This window comes from Schistocerca americana, chromosome 1 (genome assembly GCF_021461395.2).
Source record: "Schistocerca americana isolate TAMUIC-IGC-003095 chromosome 1, iqSchAmer2.1, whole genome shotgun sequence".
Lineage (NCBI taxonomy): Eukaryota > Metazoa > Arthropoda > Insecta > Orthoptera > Acrididae > Schistocerca > Schistocerca americana.
In genome coordinates, this window is record NC_060119.1 from 818,875,990 (window position 1) to 818,901,229 (window position 25,240).

Consider the following 25,240-nt stretch of genomic DNA (forward strand, 5'->3'; position numbering starts at 1 on the left):
ATTTCTTCAAATTGTAAACGTACTTATGAGGGTGGTTTGATACGTCTGGTAAAAGTGGAAAGGATATACACTTGGTCCACTGATCGTCCAGCTTTTTCATCACAACGAAAAAATAAATCCTGTCGATCTGTGCAAAATATTCGTCGACTGCAACTATCTCTTCCCCATTTGATGAAAATTCCTTCCCAGCAAGCCAAAGTTTCAAGTCAGCGAACATGAGGGAGTCAATTGGAGCTTAGTCTAGTAAACAGGGTGACCAAGAAACCAATTAAAAGCCCAATTCATACACTTTCGCCATTGTTATCCCTGGTGTGTGGAATGGTGCATCATCTTGCTGAAAGAGCAGTTTATTGTGTGGCAACCTTGGTCTTTTTCCAGCCAACGCAAGTTTCAAACGATCCAACAATTAAGTACTATAGAGTCTCGTGATGATTCTGCCTTTTTGCAAGTAATTTATTAGGATTATCTCTAGGGAATCGCAAAAAGCAGTGGCCATCATCTTACCAGCTGACAAAATGCCCTTCACCATCCTTTGTCCATTGTTTTGACTGCCATTTTGACTCCAGTGTGTAATGATGGATCTAGATTTCACCAAAGGCATAAATCGGTGCAAAACGTATTGCGGATTGTGATTGAACACCGCCAGACATTGCGCTGAAATATTGTGCCGGATGCGCTTTTGATCGACTCTGAGCAATGGTGGCACCCGCCTCGCATACTGCTTCTTCGTAACCTTTTCCCCTTGCAGGATATAATGCACTCGCTCATTTGAGATGCTTACAGTCTCAGAACTCTCAAAAATTTTTTTCGGCGTGTAACGTGCGCGTGGGGCACACAATACTCATTAAAGCCTGTACTATGATAAGTGAGCGGGGTTCACCTTATGAGAAAGGATTTTCGTGTAGATATCGACCGCGTGTACCTGAATGGTGGCAAATCAGACTTACACCCACTCTGTAATAACAATGATCCGTCAAGCAAGTTCGAAATGCAATTACACGTCAGTATGGACCAAAAGCAACACTGAAGATGCCACCAATTTAATAATAATACAGTCGCCAGCCTAATTAGGCATTAACTGAGTTTCTTCACTGTACAAGTTGGTACATATTCATGCAAAACAACGAGTAGTAACACTGCATAATATAGTAGAATTTTAGAATCAGAAAATCTATTGAACTGATAGTTTCACGTTCTGTACTGATATGGAAAACCATGAATACATAACACTACACTATAATGTATACTACAAAACTTCATACTGTCTATTAATCTGATTAAAATCGGGCATAGGTTACCCTAGCAATACCACTTTCGTGACACACTCAAAATGTCAATTTTGATAAAGATAAAATACTGATAAATTTTGACTTTTATATTGACTTTAACTTTTGTTGGTCAAACCAATTTAGAACACTTTAGTATTCAAATGAATAAAAGGGGGAGGGGTTCCTGAAACTTTTATGATGACTATATTAAAAAAATTGATTACTGAATTTATTATGCGTTCAAGATTTCCAGTATATAAGTTACTACTCTTTTCATATTATTTACTGCTCATTTAAATACCTTTATATCTGTCTCGAAATAATTAAACTTCATTACTAAATCAATATTAAAGTTATCTTTCAACTTCGTTAGACCTTCGTTATTCATTTACTGGTTCATTAACAAAACAGTTCTTTAAACACCATTCTAACATAGCTAGGCCTGCAAGTAATTATTATTAACATAAAATTTAATTTTTCATTTCGGGACACTCGGATTGCACAACATTTGGAAAGGACCCTGTCTAGGTTAGTTGTGAGGATAATTAAATGATGGGAAAGTTCTGGTAAAATTTAGGTTATTATTGAACAGTTCACTCTATGGTCCATACGAATACAGTACTAAAAGTTTCAACCTGCTTGTATCGATGCGGCGGTTGGCGGGCGGCGAAATGGCGAGGCCCAGAGCACACATACAACCACAGCTATCGCCCTTGATGTATCGGCACTTTAATTCTTCTTTGTGTCGCAATACTTTTACATTTAGTGCCTATGGACTTTTGCCATGCTGTGTGGGCGTTGGAACGGCATACCCGAGGCTCAGTGAACCTACGTCTTCCAGGAGAGCCTCCTCGCTCCAGAAGGTGTTGCTCAAACCAGTGCCAGACTCCAACTAACTGAGCCCGTTGTGCCTTGCAGCGCCCGCGTGCATTTTCCCGCGCTCGCCTGCCATCCACCTTTTACCGCTTCCTTACAGACAGCGTATTCACCCGAGGTTTTGCATTCTACATATCCTAACACATTGCCTACGTATGGACCAGACGCACAGTTACAATTTTAAACATCTTACAACAGTCTCAACATTTGTTACATTTCAATTCTATTACAATATTGCTTGACATTTGACATAAACATTAATATTCACATTGAAACTTGTTTACAGTTTTCTTAACACAATGACATGAAACAAAAAAGAAATGAAATCAGAACATCAATTACACTAGTTTATCGAAAAATCAGAAGAAAAAAATTATTTATATGTACAATAGTACAGCGTCGTTGTGGTTACAGGCGCTCTTGCATTACCGAATCATGGATTTTGTAAATGATTTCCTTTGTGGTTACCTCAACTGGACAGTCGGAGCACGCTTTGTCTTCAGTGCTTGTCGGCCCACGTATAAAACAATTAATTCAAAAGGAAATGGTCTTTAATGACGATGCAGAGTCCTTGTGAAATTCATTCAATGCTGTTTTGATTTGTGCTGCAGTTCATCCCTTCAAACGAAAATGTTTAATTTCTCCAAATTCAGTCACACTCGACCCACTGGTGAATAAAAACGGCCGCCAACAATCAACTGTACGCTGTATATTGCTGAAATTCTTTATACGATCCTTGGAATAATCAAGCTTACCAACCAAGTAGGCGCAGCAAAAATGTTCCATTCTTTCACGGAAATTTACCAGACTTATCAAAACACTCTCGTATATTACTCAAGCCTACTTCAACGAGCAGTCATAGACTTGCACGTAACAAACAGGTTTATTGCTGTATCTGAATACAATTTTTGACGTAAAAATCTTAAAGGAGTGAATCTATCTAATTTCTAATTGACATCCCTTTTAACAGTTTTCCAAGGAAGGCCTTAAGCATTCCGTGGAGCGACGTACGGCGTTGAGGTCTCACTACTACGCCAGAGTTGACACCAGAGCATCTGTCGTTGCGTTCAAACATCGCACGAAGGCCAATGAGTACCTCAAACAGAAATTACGAAATACATGCAGAAAGTTAAAGTGTGACTGTTACACAAGTAGGTCACTGATTTACAAAATCGAAACCTTATTTAATGGCAATTCATATGAAGTCTATGCAACAATATAGCACGTTTGCTCTTTCATGGTCAGTGCCAAGAGCACAGAAACTTTAAATAAAAAAAGATACTCATTAGGATCTCTCAAACTTAAACTTCGAAATTTATCTATCCTCTCACCATCATCATTATCCTCTCAATGGGCCACACAGCTACACGTCTGTACACTTTCCATTACCTCTTGAAAGTACAGTTGGCCGAACCAAATACAGTTCCACTGCTAACACTGCAGCTTAGAGAAATAATCCGATAATTTAGGTGCAGATCGCGCACTGACGCCAGAGCAGTTTGGAGTATCGACCAGGATACTCCACACCCTATCCCTTCTTTCTCCCAAATTCTATGAATGTCAGTATACACATAACCTTGCAGTTTATTCCCTGTGAACTGCAGCGGTGACTGACTGAGCGACGCTGTGCTGTGTTTGCAGTGCTGAGCACGCTGTTGTCGGGCTGCTGCGGCATCGCGCTGCACTGGGTCGGCTCCCAGGACACGGTGCTCGCGCTGGCCTGCCTCTTCATGGCGCCCGCCACCATGTGCATATCCGTCGTCAACAGCATCGTCGTCGACCTCTTCCCTACACAGATAAGGTATGCTGTGTATTCAGTGCACATGAGAAGGTGACATCGCAAAAACAAATACGTGTAGCACAATTGGGGTTGCACGAAACTCGGGAGAGGAAACAGTTTACAGTATGAAACTTCCTGGCAGATTAAAACTGGGTGTCGAACCGAGACTCGAACTCGGGACCTTTGCCTTTTGCGGGCAAGTGCCCTACCATCTGAGCTACCCAAGCACGACCCACACCCCGTCTTCACAGCTTCACTTCTGCCAGCACCTCGTCTCCTACCTTCCAAACTTTACAGAAGCTCTCCTGCGAACCTTGCAGAACTAGCACTTCTGAAAGAAAGGATATTGCGGAGACAATTATGTCACCTTCTAACAACCCTACCCTAACAAAGGTCAGCATTTAATAACGATTGTGGTGTTGCTCACGCTGCTAAATACTGCATTTTCGGGCAACCACAGTCATATTATGTGGCAGGTGTCAATAGAGCACAGTTAATAAAGTCATTTCATGTAATAATCAAAAAACTAGGCACTCATCTTTTTGTGTTTCCCACGCTGGTATCGTTGTATAATCATGGCTCAATCGTTGAAAATCTAGGTTATTATGATTCCAAGCTCCGATGCAAAGAGGCCTAGGTTTTATTCTGCTATATTCAAAAGTTATGTAGATGCGCTTCACAAACCATCCTTGAAGATTACACTTTTGCTGGACAATGGTGATGTAAAAAAATAATCAGCACTCCGAAATTAAGTTACACTTCTTTTTAATTGCTTTTATTGCAATATCACGTGACACAAAACATCACTTCACAATACAAAACGTACTTGAAAACATCTTCCTCACAGTCACTGTTAAAGTTCATATTTTATAAGCGGACTACAATACGCGTCTTTCCAACATGACGTCCAAGACTTGACTTTCTCAAGGTCCGACTCTCTAACAACTCCACAACTAACTAACAATCGCTTACGCGCCCAAAAATCAGAGTTACAAGTACGTCAAGGATCATAGTGAAAAAGAAGGAATAGACATAATAATAATATCATTGCAATATAAGCATATCGATGTATCACAAATGAAATCAAATCTGAATGTTTTCTCAGAAATATGTTAAGTAGTTAACAGAAATACCGTAGAATATTACTAGTATCGAGAGGTTCAGGTGAGGTACCATAACGGTTACGTAATTCAAGTACCATTACAACCTGGAGGTTTTTACATAGGCAATTACTTTAGGAAACTACATTAGATTCCGTATTAATCAAAGTCTTAGCTAGGATACACATATGGATAAGTCATGTTCCAGGCTCGCACAAGCGAGTTATTTGCAGTGTAACTGAGAGTCAGTGAAACTCTGCTGCTGTGTGCATACCTTGCTTTCTTCATTTCCCGTCTGACACATGGAATTTTGCTATAGGCAAAATCACCTGCATCTAAGACTGCATTTAAATGGCAAAAAAGTCATCAGATGCATTGCATGACACACACCACGAGAATTATGTAGACACTACTTCAAGGTAATGAATATAGGGTGAGTTTTTTCACCCAGTACGAACTCTAAGGACTGATCGATGAGAGGATATGGAACAAAAAACGTCTAATGAACTTATGCCCATAAATGCAAAGTTTACATGCTAGAGACCATTTATTCAGCCGTAAATTGTTAGAGAGACTGCAGTCTGCTACGCGCTGTACCGTACAGCCACAGTTACAGCATGTGTTGAAAATGGTTTCCATGCAAGTATGCGGAGCCGTAGCATGTTCTGTCCCACACATTAATATAGTCCGGGCTGTATCTGTACAAAGGCAGCATAGATACGCTGCTCCAGAGTTTCCATATCTGGAATTTGCTCTGCATGTACAATACTTTTGAGATGGTCCCATAACCAGAAATCACATGGGTTGATATCCAGTGAGCGAGTAGGCCATGCAACTAGACCCCCCTCGTCAAATTCTTTGTCCAGGGAAGACACGACTGAGATGCATCCAGTTGTTAATCATGAAGTGGGTTGGAGCACCATCATGTGGCAACCAAATAACGCTTCGAATCATCAGTGGCACTGCTCCCAGCAGGGGAGCTATAGACACCTGGAAGAAACGCCAATAGTTCCGGCCTGTTAGACGACGTGGAAGGAAGACTGGTCCCAAAATAACCCGCCAATCATCTGGCACACACATTCTGGCTGCACCGATGCAGATGAGTCACTGTCACCATACCATGAAGTTTCTGCATACCATCCCACAGATGACTGTTGTGAAATATACCACTATGTGTAAAGGTGGCCTCACCTGTGAGTAGGTTGGATGACACAAATCCCAGAATTGTGGTTTTCTGGTGAAGAAACTAGTAACAAAATGCTCCCGATGTGAAAAGTCTGTTGTTAGTAAGCTCTGCAGACACTGTAAGTGATAACTATAGTAAGAATTGTTCCACACGGTTGACTGGCTTTGCCTGTATGGGCGGGCCAAGTGCCTAGTACTGACATGGTGGCAGCCTTCCACAGTGTTCATCACATTTTCCTCCAAGTCTGATGTCTGAACATTTCAGGTACATTCTTCATGATTTCCTGCTTCCTGAAATGGCCCTGTCTGAGACAATTTTCTAAACACTGTTGCAAATGTTGAATGCTGTGGTGGTTGTTGGTGTGCATAGGTCTCCTGATACAACCTTGCTTCCTGCCGCCCATTGCCATTTGCCTTTCCATAAGTAAACATCATGTCGGTAAGCTCTCACTTCGAATGTGGAATCATTGTGTACAACACTGTATTACATCCACTACAGGGTGAGTCAGCAACGAAAGTGAATCAGGCACAACACTATGAGTTACTATCGCAGGAAAGGGTACTAGGGCATGATGTATGAGGAACAGTACCACCCTTTGGGAGGAAACCATGCGTACTGTAAATGTGGCTGCATGGTACAGCACATATTACACCAGGGTCTCTATAACAAAGTGTGATGGAAAAATAGTCTCTAGCATGGAAACCATATATTTCCAGACATAAGTTCATTAGATCTTTTTTATTTCATATCCTCTCACTGATCAATCCCTAGAGTTTGTACATGGTGGAAAAAATCACGCTATATCATGGCAGTAACTAGTTTATATATTTGCAGTTGCCTATTATACACTAAAGGAAAACCTCAGTAATTTTGGTCTTAGGATGTCAAAAAGCCATCATAACACTATAAATGGATATTAAATTGACAAGCCACATGCCAGACTAGCAAAGGTCCACAAGAGCTCTAAATATCTTTGTCTTATATATTTTGATAAACTACATAAAAATGCCCACTCATACCCTCCAATAAATTTAAAAGCACAATAACAAAGTGGGTGAAAAGTAAAGCCTTCTATACAGTGATGGAATTCACTTGGAGTTTTGAAATGAGAGTATACAAAATTGTAAATTGTATTATTTTGTGAAGCTATGAGTGTCTATGAGGCAATACACAGATAAAGTTTATGATTATTATAATTATTTACAGATTATATGGATACAAAGATATTAATGTGATATGCTGATTCATTGTGGCATGCAGTTTGCAAAACCTGATCAGTCTGAATAACAATGTGCTTTCCTAAAGTAGTTACTTAGGTAAAAGCTTCCTTGTAACATACTATTTAAGGTTCCAGGGAAAAACACTGTAAAGTTGTAATATAAATGTATATAAATTTTATATGACAACTCTGACTGCGTGTAAACATGTCAAGAGGTGAATAAATATTCTATTCTGTTCTATTGTATTGAACATTCAGGCTAGGCAACATACTCTACAGCTGGAGAGAAGACGACTTCAGCTGGTGACCATTGAATGAAATGTTTTTTCAAGAATTTAAAATTGTCTTTTTGTAAGTGATCATGGAAGTGTGGGTTCTAAGATATTACAGTGATCATGTAATTGCTTGTTCTAGAGGAAATACTGCTGATGTGTTGCCTTACACCTAAGTAATTTGGCAGACAATGGTTGTTGAACATCTACAGATTAGATGCATGCTAATAAATGAACAAAGATCTAACAGAATCTGTAGTACTTAAGTAGTATAAGTAGTGGGTAAGTCATTAAGAGATTTCATTGTAGTTCTGTAGAGGTATAAACTAGTTGCAATGTTAACATTTCTTTTTAAATTAGTACCAGCAATAAATAATTTATTTATTAATGAAAATGTGAATATTTGGCCTATTTTAGCTTCTCAGATAATAGACTGCAATTATGAAAAGTAAATGCGTGCCCATTGAACATGGCTGGTTGCCAACTTAAAGATCCTCTGACAGCCACTACTGATGTCTCAGGGACTCGCTCAAAAACAGCGTACAGGAAGTTCCAGAGCAACAGATCCAGGCCCTCTTTCAATTCGTCACAGTATTTAGAGGCTACTATTATGGAGGGATCACACCATACTGAATTTTCTGTCAGAGATAATGTACAGTTCTGTTTGTGTTAGTAGTATTGACCTCATATCTAATCTGTGGTAAAAATTTATTTTCAGTTACACGTACACTTCCTGGTGTTGCCATGCTAGTGTATATAGCTACTGTAAGGTATAAAATATCAGTTAACTTTAGTTATGCACAGAGATATTATCAAATATGGATTTATCTTCATTTACATACTCACTTAAAATCTGTGATTTGTTGCTCAGAGTAAAAAAATACATTTATACCACAGCAATTTTCATTTGGAAAAATGATGCTTACAGGGCAATGGCAGTCTGTCTGTCACTTATGATGGGCCGACTTGGAACCGCACTTGGAAGTGTCTTCATTGGTTCTATACTTGAGATCTCCTGTTCATCAGTGTTCTTCATTCTCAGTGGTATTGTGATTGGTAAGTAAGTTACCTTAAAAGAAAAAATGCACAGGAAGAAATGAGCACTGTCATTTGCATACATATTACGAATGAAAGCATATTACTAACATTGCATACAACAAACCTATTTTAGAGTAAATTCTTAAAGAGTGCGAAACTGCAGCATGAGTATAGTAACTCATGAAGCAGCTACTAATAAATAAAAAGTACCAACAAAAATGACTCTGGTCAATACACCTTTACCATGTCTATAGTTTGGTAACATTTTATACACAAATAAACACATCACTGTTAGGTTTTTTTTTCCTGTGCCGTTTGAAGAGAAACTGTTCAAGAGATACATTTTTTACTAGCTTCTGCTATTCTCTGCCACATCACCTTGGGATAAATTATTGTGAAAAGAAAAATATCAATGCACATTTTATATAAAAGAAAAGCTGTAGCTTTCTAACTCTTGATTTGACAATAAAAATAATATGATTGGCTCAACAGTATTTCATACCTAAATGTATACTTTCACTCACAATGTGGCTTTATGTACATTTATAGTTGTTTGAAATGATGAATATTATAAAAATACAACAATATGAGCTCTAGGAAAATAACTTATCTTGAACTTTTTGTGATAAGGTAGTTGTTGGATCTTATTACATTTTCTGTTCATTATGAGATCTTTTTGATTGCTGCAAGTAATCATTTTAGGGAAACTTTTCTCTTTCCATCCACATGTAAATCATAACAAATAATCCATTGCATTGTATACGTTATTAACATGTTCTCAACTCAACTGCTGTTCATTTTCATACCATTAATGAGCATTTACATAATATTACTTTTAAAAAAAGTAAATTTTTATTCAAATTTTTAGCAATGAGCATTGAAAGTTCTGAATTTCCATTTTTACAAATCATATATTGTGACCAATATTGTATCCATGATGGACCCTTCCACTTCAAATTCATTAAATTATTGAAGTAATAAAAATGAGAATTTGGAATTACAAATCATATCAAAGTGTTGGAGTTAACTAAAAGACAATGGACAAACACTACTTTTCTCAAAACTCATTATACATGGTTAAATAAGTCACGTATATTGCATTAACTAAATGAAACACTTTTTTAGTCTTGTTTCACAAACTTATTATCGTGTGACCTAGGTCCCAGGTTATAAGTCGTTTCCTAGTACATAACTAATCCCAAAGATGAAGACCAAGCAAAGATCAACATCTCAGCTTCTTAGTCTATTGATTCTAGGCTTAAACTGTAAAAGTTACCTCTGTTGTCAGTATTGATATAATTACATAATGGATTTACAAAAGTCATTAAGACAGTATTTACACTATGACTGAACATTCACGTGAGTAGAGCTATGCACTGGAATGGAATTTTTTGTTATTATCTACTCATTAATGAAAGCACTGAGGTTCTCCTCTTGTGTAGGAGCTGTAATGTAGTCTGTGTGTGTTCATTCAGTAATAAATGTGGGGATACACACATTTGTTTCTTAATTTTTAACATTTTGAACTGAGTGAGCTTTGCATACTTTCCTCTATGGGTAGGACTTCTATATCTACTATGTATTTGTAGTTTTCTTTTAAACAATGTTAAGCAAAGGATGAATCTGACATTTTCAATCTCTGGCTTCTGTAGTGTTCTCTGAGTCTGCTGCAGAATGACATCCCACTCTGTTCAGTATAGCAAGACTGACACTTTGGCAAATGATCTTAAAAACCTCACTTTTCATTATGGCTGGTTGTTTATCTTTTGAACTGAATAAACATCTACCTGCTGTCATTGGAACTTAGACAATGACAGAGAAACCCTTTGCCTTTAAAATGTTGCTTGCCCTACTTGAAGTTTTACCTGTGAAAGGTAGTTAAATAAGAACCAATTTTGTAATAAAGCTCCCTCTTCCATAACAACACTCAATTTGAAATTGCAACTAATTTTATGACATGGATGTACCCAATAAAACTTATCAGTACATTACAAACTTTTCCTTTTTCAACACCTGTTAACAAAGTTGCATGAAATTCCTTTTGCAAAATAAAGTAAAAATATGTAATTTTCAATAAATAAAATAATCTTTTTTTTTGTACATGATTGATTCAACTGTGATAAAGTTTTACAGTTACTTTTGTCAATAACAATATTAGAAATATGAAAGTCCCACTTAGAACAATTTTATCAGTTACATCTCATTTTCTGAATATTTCTGTCAGAAATCTTTGTAAGGAGTGTTTCATATAAGCATTGCTACCTGTACTCTCACTTAAGCAGCAGTACTTCAAGAGTTCAAGAACAAAACTTATTTAACCACCTTTCTGTTAGTTAGGACACTTACAAAACAAAGTTTATGTGGTGATGCACAAAGCAGTGATTACAAATACCTGGTCACTGGTGTCATGTTCACTGCTGCAGTGACTGCAGAACAGTGCATATATAACTTACAGCATTTTCCATTTTTAAGGAAAAACCCAGAAATGTTTTTATATCAGTCTGTACATTGATGCCTTAAATATAATTTCTTATATGTTAAATTTAGTATTATACAGATCCTGCAAAAAGAATGTGTGGATTTGACTTGCATAGCATCAGTGGTGAGAGTGGAATGGCAGGATGGGAGACCTGTTGTTTTGGGTGTTAAGGCAGTTTCAGTAACAATGGCACAGTGGACCATGCATCACCATGTTTTCGCTGTTGAACATTCCTTCAAAAGTGATGTGTCTGCGATCACAGTTGAATGGCATTTCCATACGCACTTCAGTGTTCATCAAAACTGTTCAATATCTGATTGCAAGGCAAAATTGTGTTGGGTTGCCTCTTTTCCCACAACTGGATCAGTCATGAAGTAGATGTCACCTGGTCATTTTCACATAGTTCGAATGAAGAAAAATGTCAATAATTAAGAGAGCATCTTTTCTTCAAAGTCCCCCCCACTCCACTAGGCAGCGTGCTCCAACTCTGGGGTTGTCTCTTCACTCGCTGCAGTGCATCCCAAAGGATGAGTTACATTTTCATCCTTAGAGAACTATGAGCATGCAGAAGGTTCATGACCATGATTATAATAAATGGAGAAAGTTTTGTGAGAGAATGTTTGGTGTTGACCAAAGCCCTGATGTCAGCAGCATTTCCTTCTTGTGTTGTGTCTGTGTTCTGCTACAGAATGCCCACACTCAGGTGACTCAGGCCAATCTCACATACTCCACAGTGAGAAGGGAAGAGTGCCATGCAAGTGAAATACGCTGCTGCCCTAGCAGGTGTCTGATAGTACCAGGCATGGACAGGAGGTCAGCTGCGTATTGAAGCTACACATGGTGGACTTAGTGTGGGAGGCAGCTGCCATGACCCGGTCCTGAACCAATGGCTGCAACTGGCAGTGCCCAGTTGTCTCACCATTTAGCACAGCCCTGGCATCATGGTGGTACAGTTGGACTCTGAATGAATCTGCTTCAAAATTCACAGTTATTTATATGGCTCCAAGGCACATTTGTTGCATTATTACCCAGCTCCTGGTCATGTGGTCCACAACACGATTCTTGCCCTGATGTGGTGACACTATCCTTCCATCTCTGGCTATTACCATCGCACAATACATGCTTCATCAAGCATATTATTAAATATGGTAAGCTGGATGGATATTGCCACTGTTTGGACTTTAAATCAGTTAATTTTTCTGTTTGTGTGTTCTTGTGGAAGGGTATATTCTCCAGGAGGAGTAGGATTGTTTTCTTTCATAATCTAGCCCTCCTGTGTGTTTGAGGAGAGATGGGGAGAGGGGGGGGGGGAGGGGGCATTTGTGCACAATTTTGTGTCACACAGGCAACAGGAAAATTCTTTTTAAAGTGAAATTTGCCATCATACATGCTTTTGGCCAGCAATAAAACTACATTATTTCTTATGGTGTGTCTATAATACCATTTATTTTATACATGTTTAATTTCTGATCAACCAGTATCCTGCACACTCCTGTGACTTTTTTGGTCACTTTGTCACTACAGTTTTAAAATGTATTTTATCTGAAGGAGAAGTACCTCCATGCTGGAACTCAGCCACTGTCCTTCATCAAATGTCACAAGACCATTGCCATTAGTTGGCACTAAAGCCTTTGCTCCCAGAAGCGACAGTGGCCACATGTGTGTGAGTTGTGCTTGTGTGAATGTGTGTGAGTTTTGTTGTCCAAGTCTGATAAAACTGTGAAAAAATCTAGCAGTTTTTTCCAATGTAATGGGCATGTCTGCCTTGCAACACATCCTCTATGTGGTGAGTAGCACTCCATCCTTTCATATTTTCAATACTCTGCCCAGATGTTCCATTCTTTAAATATAAGAATAATGTATTGCAAATGCAATGCTAAGATAAAGAACATATTATTTGTGGTATCTTCTAACAACAGTTCACTTTTGTATTTAAAAAGTGAGGGGTATTGATATTAAATGGTCTGAATGTAGACAGAACGGCATAATATATCCAAAATGTATTAAGTAACTAAAATTAATTCCCACTTAATATTTATATCACTTCTAAAGATTACATTAGCATGAAAGCAAATATGGGCATTTATTACTGATTTTTATTCTGTTTCATATACAGTGTGTAGAAATACAGCAACTCCACAACTTTTTGTCAATATCTTAGGAACATAATAGTAGCAAGATTTCATCACAGTTTAATAACATTTAGCAAAGTATTTTGTTTCATATACATTTCACTCATGAGACTTTGCACTAGTAATGACAAGGATATACATGGAATTTTTGTATATTGCTGAGTCATTGCACAAAGAGAATCATTGTATTTAGCTTGAGAAAACTTGATATACATTTTGTGTAGTGACAATTATTTAAAATATGTTCTACTGAATTTACTGGATGCATGTCTCTTTATTTATGGACTTTTTTTGACATGGCAATATAAATGATATCCCTCTACTCCTTACTGACTTCCCATATTATTTATAAATTTATGAAAAACATTGATGCTCTTGTCTACTCTAGGATGGAACCACATTCCTATTCACTTTCTACTACTGTCTTATTATTTTGCTCTTGTCCATGCATTCCCTTTATTCCTATCTTCCCCTTGCCTCCTACTACTTCGCCTCACTAGTGCCATCTGGGGTAGGTCATGGTACTGAACAAAGTACCAGTCAGTATAAGTGTGTCCTGAAGAATAGCATAGTAGTTTAGTTTAAATTTATGTTCCCATTGTGATCAACAAATCCTCTACCCATGAACTCCACCACACAGTGATAGATTTGGCAAAGATGTTATGATTTTCTATAAAAATTACTTCATAATGTCACTTTAGAGAGCTGTACAGATAAATGAATTTCCATAATTATATTAAAAATATGTGTCTATAAAAATAAACGAAAATGCATCTCTCCACAAAACTACTTATCTGATGGTTTCTATCTGCAGGTTGTGGACTGCTGGCGCTGACTCTTCCAAACCATCCAAAAGATATGTCAGCACCTGTACTACAGTAATATGTCAGTGACCAACACCTGTACTATGGAGATATGACAGTGACCCTTCTGTTGATGCCTAAACGTCTGTATGGAATGTCATCACAGATAAACAGTATGAAACATCATAAACTTGATCTGGAATAATATTTATCATTTTCATTTCTTATACTGTATGAGATGCAAAAACTGTGATAAAATCTCTTTTATATTTACTTTAACATTTTCATAATTGTTGAGGATGAGGAGATGTGGGTAGACATGAAAAATGGTGAAATGGTTCAAGGAAATGAATTGTCATGAAGTGTAACATTAACTGTAGCTGCAAAGACAGCTGAGAAAGCAAGAAAAAATATACTTGAGAGTGTTCTTAACTTTCATTGGCATATCACTGGAATAATGTGGTTAATGATAATGGAACCAAGCAATGCCTTTTAATAGAAGCAGGAGCAAACACTACAGACTGAAACTAAAATTAAATTCCATCCAACAGACCTCGGAAGGTCCAAAGCTACTGACTGACCACAGTGTCATCCTCAGTCTGAGGACATCATTGGATGTGGGGCATGGGGTCAGAAAAATATCATGGCTGCTGTCAATTTTTCTAATCTGGCAAACATTACAAACAACAAAATAAATTTTAGGAGCATATGTAGAGCCGGCCTCAGTGGCTGAGCGGTTCTAGGCGCTCATTTCGGAACCGTGCGACTGCTACGGTCGCAGGTTCAAATCCTGCCTCGGGCATAGATGTGTGTGATGTCCTTAGGTTAGTTAGGTTTAAGTAGTTCTAAGTTCTAGGGGACTGATGACCACAGCTGTTAAGTCCCATAGTGCTCAGAGCCATTTGAACCATTTGTAGTGTAGAAATAAAATGATTGGATTCAGTGAATGTAGGAAAATAACTACTGCCTTACAGAAAGATATAAAACATGATACCACATTTACGGTTTTTAAGAGGATGTTGAATATTGGAGAGGCAAGGAGACAAAATAATGTATTAAGGCTGCAGATTATCATAAGTGGAGGTGAAATCTTTCAAAACTCTGGAGCAGTAGATTATAAATACTACAATGCAATGAGCAAAACTCAAGGTTACAAAAACATACTCAACACTGAAACTTATTTTCTTAACTTATTTTCTGCTTTAATTCATTAAATCTTGTTAATGTCTGTTGATTTTTATACTTTAGAGTCCTAAGGGACATATCTTAACTTCCCCATCTGTTTGAGCTAACTTCTCTACATGCCCCAGGATAAGAAAATCTGTTTACAGGAGGGTGAGATTCCCAATCTCTCTTTAATGACTTTATTGTTGTCAGGTACATTATAATTCACTTTCCTACTAACAAATATACCACTGCCATATTTCTACTGTTGCTTTCATTCTCTATGTTCATTTCAGTACTGACACTATGCAGCTGAAGGTGAAGCTAGTGCATATGATAACTGACGGAAATGTGAACAATGATACAAGAATAATTTTCCTGACCGCTGTCCTTTGATTTTTGTTTGATGTTCTGTTGGGATAAGTATTTGGTTCTGCATGACTGTTTAGAAGTGAGACTTCCTATTATTATCAGGTGACTGCTATAAATAGTGAGCTGGTCCAGTGGGGGTGAGCTTGCATAAATGTGTTCTACTCCCACCCCAAAGAGTCAGCTGCAATGGCAAAAGATTGGCTGACACAATGTGTGTGGTACTAATCAGTTGAATTGCAACTTCATACTGAAAACTTAATATCCCTGTCTTCCTAAGCAAAATAGTCTGAGAAAAGGATTATTTGAGTCTCATTATTTCTTTTATCATCAACAGCAAGATCAGCTTTTAAAGAGTGCTCTGCACATCTGAAATTTACCTGACATTTGACCTACATACATTTTAAAATATTAGCAGAGGCTGTGATAAAATTTAGGCTTGTAGAGAACAAAGTCATCTTTCATAAATCCTAATCATTTCCTGCTCCTTGGAAGTTGGGGGAAAAAACACCTGATATCATTCTAGGATCCTCCTGAAGTTCTTGAACACACTGCACATGAATGCAGTGCAGAGTTAGGCTTTCGTGGGGTATTCATTACCCTGTTGTGGTGTGGAAACTGCTGCCACAAAGTATGTTATATTTGGTGCCTAAATGTTACCTTTAAATGTTTGAACACTGCTGGTAAGATATTTTTACTCTGAATACTACCTACTACATGAAGTAATGTGTAGAAGTTTCCATCATTTGGTGACTGCTATGTGCATGTAATTATAAATCAGTGCATGTAGATCTTCTATACACACTGTGTTTCAACTTGCCATCAGCTTTTAGTCTCACTAGCACACCGATCAACAGACGTCAGTAATGTTACATATACATGGTAAATGTATCATCTACCTAGCAGTAGAAACATGTTGATTTTAGGTCTTCTATTTCAAACCCTCTAACTTTGAACCCCTTTTGTCATGACTTTTGAGAGCTTCCTCTTTGAGAAGAAGCTGTAGCCTAATGGTGAATTTCAGCATAGTGCCCTTAGTCAGCAGCCACTTGGGGTGTCAATAAATCACAGTGTTTGGAAGTTTGCAGACTTATAGACTAAACTGTCCAAACCAGTATTTATCACTAGCTTCCATCTGCCTGACAGCAGCTACTATGACATGGAAAATATAGCTATAGGATGTTCTCTGTCTCTTGTGGTAGCAAACTTATATACGAGGCCTATTCAGAAAGTAATGTCCAGTCAGTCACGAAGTGGAAACCACAGTGAAAATTAAAAAAAATGTTATATTTGCAACAGTTAGCTACAACTATTTCTCTACGTAGTCGCTGCTCCAATTTGTCATGTCATTGTACCAACTTGCCAATCTCCTTGTGACAGAAGGCAGCTGCCTGTGCTTTCTACCAATTCTCTATGCTGATCTGCAGCTTGTTGTCTGTGCCACAATTAATAGCCAGCATCTCATGTCAGCAAAGATGAAAATCAGAGGGAGCCAAGTCCTGATTGTATGGTGGCTGATCAAATATTTCCCATCGAAAATTTTGCAGGAGTGTCCTCATAGCCTCTGCACTGCATGGCCAAAATGACATGAAGAAGGAAATGCATGACAGTTATGTTGTGTGGGTTACATGAAATCAGGCAAAATCTCTCACAGGCACTCATACTTGGTGAGAGACACTATTTTCAAGGCATCTTTACATTCTCACTGTGTGCTCAGGACTGAAATGAGCAATGTGATATGATCAATGGGCATGCTAGAGTCTCTGACCAACAGAGTTATGGAAATATTCATGGGAATTTCACTGTGGTTTCCATTTTGTGATCAATGGGACATTATTTTCTGAATAGCCCTCTTATGTGGAGGACTTGAAACAGAAGCAGAACACAAATTTTCAAGGCAATTGTTGAACTACCAGTGATATGATGCATCAAATAGAATAATCTACAGTAAGAGAAGATGGTCAGTAATGTTAGACCAAGTGGTGATTGGTGGAAAATCTTAGGAGACTATAATTGTGTATATGTAATAACTGAAATAGCAGAAATTGGCGCTCAAAGCAAAACATATTAGGCACATAATACAAGAAGCAATTTTGAGTAGACTGAAAGAAGACAAGGGGTACCATAATACAACAAAGAATGTAAATATAGTACTTTTTTCCAATTTAAAGACAAAAAATTTCAAAGAAAGTGCTTTTCGGAGCAATTATAATTTCAGAAAATGCATATAAATTTTAAAAAGAAAGCTAAAGCAATTTGTGTCACACTTTAAAACAGAGGGAGAATGTTATAAGTGCATTGCTTCTATGATGTCTGCAACAATAACTTAAATTTCACTGCCAAGAGACGGCGAGAAAAAAATGAGGAATAACTATATAGTTAAGAATAAGTACTACAGTTTAGGTAGATTCATATTTCAATGAATTTACTCATTTATTTTGAGTGAGAGGATGTGTTAAAGTAGAAAGATGACAGTGTCAATAAAATATCTTAAACTATGTAGGTTTAATTTGTAGCTATCCATTACAGGACAAAAATACAATTGTGTAGCTCTTGTTCAGAAAATTTATTAATTTATTTTTTGCGTTACATAGATCCCATCCTTAAAGAGAAGCTTTAGGAATGTGGTGTAATTAAATATATATAGCTACAACAGAGAAGCAGGACGCTATGTTGACAATAAACTGTACATAAAACTAATACACGTGCTTGTGCTTATACAAGCTAAATTAGCAACAAACCTGATACAATTAAGGAAACAAAAGTATCTGTTTATCTCCTACTGATTTTTTTCATATTTCAAAAGACCATATCAGTGATTGTCAAAAATAAATTACCCATATTTTCTAAGTAATTAGAAATTAGCATAAGAATTGAAACTGTACTTATTCAACATCTCATATGTCAGTGTTTAACATTACATGAGGAATTTTGCTTCTCCTTTACAAGTACCTATAGTATTTTCAACATATTGACTTGTTCTTTATAATAGATTATTCAAATTAAATATGGCTGCTCTAATAATTGACAGAGAGATGAAATGGGGAGAAACAAATAACTAATAATGTGACTCAGAATATGTTCAACATATTTCAAAACTCTGAGGGAGAAACACAGCACTGCTTTCTGAACATATCCCAGTGTTATTGAGAGAAAATGACAGGATAGTCACTGTGGAAGAACTAATTTCTTTCAGGAGTCTGAACTTGCATTCTAATGATACCATCATCAGTAGGAAATTTAAACCCCAGTTTTCCTTTCTTATGGAATTATCAAACAATCTGAATAACTTCAAATACAGTATATCTTCTAAGATGAGGCTAGGCAGAGTTTACAGAAAGTAAAAATATTTTCATTCTCAGGAAAAATACATGATGGAATTAAAATTTAATACTTTTTGTGAGTGTTTTAACATTTACAGAGGTACCGAAAAATGGAACACTTTTGTTTCAAAATTACAATACTTTTATATACTCTAGTAATAATTATTTAACCTGATGGATAGACAGTACATTTTTATACAAATTTTTCTTACAATATAGACAATTTTTATCCTACTTCAGTTCACACAACCAGATCTAAAGTGATGTAACTCAAGGCATATGACTGACATGTTCAAGATTGGTTCTTTAATTCATTTTATTTGATCATAATTATCAAATATACACTACTGTGGTTCACTTCAGTGGAAAGATTCTGAAGTAACATTCAGAATGCATGCTTTCAACATTGCCCTGTGAAGTAATTCATCACAGTCAGACAACACACATTTTTCTACTACCTAAGTAAACAGTGAAAGCCATAATCTAACATTGTCAATATACTGTACCTTGAAGTAAGTAATTACATTATCTTTACATGTTAAAGTTGTTAAAACCAGTAACTTTGCTGCATTTTTTTAAAAAAAATGCTCTAGTCTCAAGAAGTACAAACCACAATAAATGAGATCATGTTTTTTTTTATAAAGATACCCTCTTGTCCTCCTATGGAGGGAATATGGGCCTGCTTCTGTACCCAAACGTTACTAGGTGTAGGGAACAATGACAATCATGACATTCATGTTACAATCTCAATTTTAAATGTCAAGGGTACTAATATACCTGTTTGTAAAGGTTTTACTTTGTGAAATTTTCATAAAGTTGTTATGACTTTTAGATTAGTATTATTTTGAGATTTGATGTATTTCACATAATGTAATATAAATTGTCTCAAAATGTCATGTATTTTTTTATCATTGACTGAAATAAATTTAATTATGCAAAATGAAGAATTTTGTGATTAGTCTTGATGTTGAAGATGGTTGTCATTATCCCAGGTTTGTATGAGCTGTGCAGTTGGAAAAGATTTGAATATATGAAATTAGCACTACAATTGGCAACTACTGTCTATTTAGTTAAGTTTAGTATTTCCAGTTCCCTTCATATTGTTAGTTTTTGTATGTGTGTGAGTGTGTGTGCTGTTTGTGTATGTGGTGCAAAACAAAATGAAAGATCTGTTGTTATGAAATTTTAAGAGAAGCATTCATTGTGGCATCAGTAAACAGATGTCATATGTTCTTGACTAAGGCACTGAGATGAATGCACACTGCATTGCTGCACTTGTTGATTAGCTGTCTCAAAAAATTTCAGTCCAGTTTATTGTCATTAGGTATGCTTATGTCGCTTCTTATGTATCACTGTGACTGAGAACACTTCAGCTGCTCATTTATGTGCTCATTTTATTGTAGAAAGTATTACTGTTCAACAACAGTGTAACTAGGATTGGTAGTTTGGATTAAGGATACACATCATTTGCCACACATTGGTGTGATTAGTACATGTGTTTAGGTTGAGTGAAGGATTAAGAAGAGTTCTCAGGATATTACAGAATATGTATAATCAAAAAAGAAGCACTAACAACATCAGATACAAAAAGTCCTGTGCAGTACCATCAGAAGAAATTTCCTTTTACACGATCCTTAAGAAGCAGAGAATATGAGATGAAAATAAATGGGATAAAAGTTTGAGGGGACAAGAATGGCAGAAAGAAAAACTACATGTTGGATCCAGAGTAACTGTGTGACATGGATGAACCTTCACAACTCATCTAAGTTAGAATAAACGTGTACTTGAATGTACGTTAGTTGATGCAAACTACTGAATAGAAATATACAGAGTTGTCACAAACATAGGAAGTTCAGACCAAAAGCACCAGTTTATTGCAAATTATATCGTAACGAGGGTATGAGTAAAACAGCAATTTAAAATAGTTGATGGCATTTCACTTAATTTTATTCTGTCATAGCTGAATGAGAAAACATATAAATGTTTGCTGTGGTGTGTCTTACCTATCTTAAATGTGATGGAACCTATTGTGAGAAGTGCTCTTTCGAAATGTTGTGATGGTTTATTGAAAAAGACACTGGCCACATAACAAACTGTCAGAGAGCAATGACCATGTATGCAACACATCATCAGCTACCTTTGCGTCACAGCAGAGCCTCCTGTAAACAAAAGTCATCAAGAAGTAGTCTTACCCACAGGAACATGCAATGCCAACTGCCTGCTATGTTTTCTGCCACATTTTCCTTTGCGTGGAGCCATTGTTTTCTTTGGCCATGATACAGAGAGACATGGGGTCATCATTACTCTTCTGGCTACTGTTGGTTTTCTTGACCTTGGAGCTGCTACTTCTTATTGTAAAAGTAGCTTATCAGTTGGCATCACGAAGCTGAGTGGACTCTGTTCTAGTCTTCTCACCAAGGAAAACCTGATAGTGCTGGGTATTCAACTTAGGTCCTCCACATGGCATTCATGTGTGCAGACTATTCTGCCAAGAATTTAAAGAAAATATTGGCATCTCAATGTTTATTCCAGAATGAAGGAGACAATTCCATGACTACAATTCTTCAGACCAAACAAAGATCAGTGTCATAAATGTCAAATTTATTTCAATCAATGATCACATCACAGTGGTACTGGGCACTACGCACTGTAAAAATTTGGTGTTTGCTGATTTTTGATAAAAAAAGTTAGTTTTGATTGAATAGTTAGCTTAAGCCCCCACGTGCTACTGCATGAAAATATATATATTTGTTACACACAACACTCAGCTTAATTGAGTAGCCCCAGAAATGTGCCTGGTCTCAAAGTTAGGCTACGTTATTTGTCATAGGTTGCCACCCCACACCTGTCGTAAACTCAGTTTTCAAGCTGAAATAATATATATATATATATATATATATATATATATATATATATATATATAGTTTGTGTGTCTATCGACCTTCCAGCGCTTTCGTTCGGTAAGTCACCTCATCTTTGTTTTTATATATAATTTTTCCCACATGGAATGTTTCCTTCTATTATATATATATATATATATATATATATATATATATATATATATATATATATATATATATATATAGGTTGCCACCCCACACCTGTCGTAAACTCAGTTTTCAAGCTGAAATTCCTGGAAGGTTTGGAGAGGGTGATTTTGAGGAAGAGGAGATGGGTGCCGCTGTGACGGAGGACGGAACTGTTCCAGGAATTTCTGACTTCCAGCCTTGCATCTCAATCCTTCTTAAAAAACCTTAATCCTACACCCAACAGCACCACTGCTGAAGCCCAGGCTATCCGTGATCTGAAGGCTGACCGATCCATCGTCATTCTTCCGGCGGACAAGGGTTCCACGACCGTGGTACTTGATCGTCGGGAGTATGTGGCTGAGGGACTGCGTCAGCTTTCAGACAACACCACATACAAAGTTTGTCAAGGTAACCCCATTCCCGATGTCCAGGCAGAGCTTCAAGGAATCCTCAGAACCTTAGGCCCCCTACAAAACCTTTCACCTGACTCCATCAACCTCCTGACCCCACCGACACCCCGCACCCCTACCTTCTACCTTCTTCCTAAAATCCACAAACCCAATCATCCCGGCCGCCCCATTGTAGCTGGTTACCAAGCCCCCACAGAACGTATCTCTGCCTACGTAGATCAACACCTTCAACCCATTACATGCAGTCTCCCATCCTTCATCAAAGACACCAACCACTTCCTTGAACGCCTGGAATCCTTACCCAATCTGTTACCCCCGGAAACCATCCTTGTAACCATTGATGCCACGTCCTTATACACAAATATTCCGCATGTCCAGGGCCTCGCTGCGATGGAGCATTTCCTTTCACGCCGATCACCTGCCACCCTACCTAAAACCTCTTTCCTCATTACCTTAGCCAGCTTCATCCTGACCCACAACTTCTTCACTTTTGAAGGCCAGACATACCAACAATTAAAGGGAACAGCCATGGGTACCAGGATGGCCCCCTCATACGCCAACCTATTCATGGGTCGCTTAAAGGAAGCCTTCTTGGTTACCCAAGTCTGCCAACCCAAAGTTTGGTACAGATTTATTGATGACATCTTCATGATCTGGACTCACAGTGAAGAAAAACTCCAGAATTTCCTCTCCAACCTCAACTCCTTTGGTTCCATCAGATTCACCTGGTCCTACTCCAAATCCCATGCCACTTTCCTTGACGTTGACCTCCACCTGGCCAATGGCCAACTTCACACGTCCGTCCACATCAAACCCACCAACAAGCAACAGTACCTCCATTATGACAGCTGCCACCCATTCCACATCAAACGGTCCCTTCCCTACAGCCTAGGTCTTCGTGGCAAACGAATCTGCTCCAGTCCGGAATCCCTGAATCATTACACCAACAACCTGAAAACAGCTTTCGCATCCCGCAACTACCCTCCCGACCTGGTACAGAAGCAAATAACCAGAGCCACTTCCTCGTCCCCTCAAACCCAGAATCGCCCACAGAAGAACCACAAAAGTGCCCCACTTGTGACAGGATACTTTCCGGGACTGGACCAGACTCTGAATGTGGCTCTCCAGCAGGGATACGACTTCCTCAAATCCTGCCCTGAAATGAGATCCGTCCTTCATGAAATCCTCCCCACTCCACCAAGAGTGTCTTTCCGCCGTCCACCTAACCTTCGTAACCTGTTAGTTCATCCCTATGAAATCCCCAAACCACCTTCCCTACCCTCTGGCTCCTATCCTTGTAACCGCCCCGATGCAAAACCTGTCCCATGCACCCTCCCACCACCACCTACTCCAGTCCTGTAACTCGGAAGGTGTACACGATCAAAGGCAGAGCCACGTGTGAAAGCACCCACCTGATTTACCAACTGACCTGCCTACACTGTGATGCATTCTATGTGGGAATGACCAGCAACAAACTGTCCATTCGCATGAATGGACACAGGCAGACAGTGTTTGTTGGTAATGAGGATCACCCTGTGGCTAAACATGCCTTGGTGCACAGCCAGCACATCTTGGCACAGTGTTACACCGTCCGGGTTATCTGGATACTTCCCACCAACACCAACCTATCCGAACTCCGGAGATGGGAACTTGCCCTTCAGTATATCCTCTCTTCTCGTCATCCGCCAGGCCTCAATCTCCGCTAATTTCAAGTTGCCGCCACCCATACCTCACCTGTCTTTCAACAACTTCTTTGCCTCTACACTTCTGCCTCGACTGACATCTCTGCCCAAACTCTTTGTCTTTAAATATGTCTGCTTGTGTCTGTATGTGTGGATGGATATGTGCGTGTGTGCGAGTGTATACCTGTCCTTTTTTCCCCCTAAGGTAAGTCTTTCCGCTCCCGGGATTGGAATGACTCCTTACCCTCTCCCTTAAAACCCACTTCCTTTCGTCTTCCCCTCTCCTTCCCTCTTTCCTGATGAGGCAACAGTTTGTTGCAAAAGCTTGAATTTTGTGGGTATGTTTGTGTGTCTATCGACCTTCCAGCGCTTTCGTTCGGTAAGTCACCTCATCTTTGTTTTTATATATATATATATATATATATATATATATATATATATAAAAAAACAATCAAGGCAGGTATTTCAGTGGAATTTAAAATATTGAGTCAATGTTGTTGATTTATAAATTGAACAAGTAGTTTATTTCTAGTTTTCCACAAATAGTCATAAATATATTGACTAAACACCCAAAATGCAGTCCGAGGGGCTTTTATGTAAGCATGGCTGTTAATAACTAGTGCTGCAACACTTCACTATAAAATTCATATGTCGTGATCATGGCACACGACAGTATGTTCACAGATCACAAAATACACTGTCAACTGCTGTCCTAAGCCACTATATTGCTCTCAACTTGATTGTTTTAGAATGTCACTACATACATACTTGTCTCCGATTGTGTTTAGTCTCTTTAAATTTATTTATTACCAAAAACACAGTTTCTCTCAGTCAAATCACACAGTCCAACCTCTTATTCAAAAATGGTACATATTCTGCTAAGTTGGCTATGATTGCTCGATGCAGCTCTACTAGCCACATCTGTAAACACTTCGTTCACGTTAATCGGCCAAAGCATTGCCGAGATACTAGCTTTTGAACTTTCATAAATTTACAGCTTTTAAGACAATAACTTTTTAACTATTATACATTTTTTGGAGGATTCTAGGTAATTTAGCTTTATCTTTTTTTCTGTCCATGAGTGCCAAATTGCACCTCCGTGTCATTCTT

The 25,240-nt window shown here is 38.0% G+C and overlaps 1 protein-coding gene across 1 annotated transcript in view; it reads left to right on the top strand.

The window, feature by feature from the left end:
- LOC124546190 (synaptic vesicle glycoprotein 2A-like) overlaps positions 1 to 14,357 on the top strand; it is a 118,234-nt gene extending 103,877 nt beyond the window's left edge. Inside the window, exons 9-11 of the mRNA XM_047125018.1 lie at positions 3,786 to 3,945; positions 8,630 to 8,757; positions 14,165 to 14,357. Coding sequence (XP_046980974.1) covers positions 3,786 to 3,945; positions 8,630 to 8,757; positions 14,165 to 14,232 — 356 coding nt within the window. The 3' untranslated portion in view covers positions 14,233 to 14,357. The remainder of the gene's footprint in view (positions 1 to 3,785; positions 3,946 to 8,629; positions 8,758 to 14,164) is intronic.
- Positions 14,358 to 25,240: the final 10,883 nt, after the last annotated feature.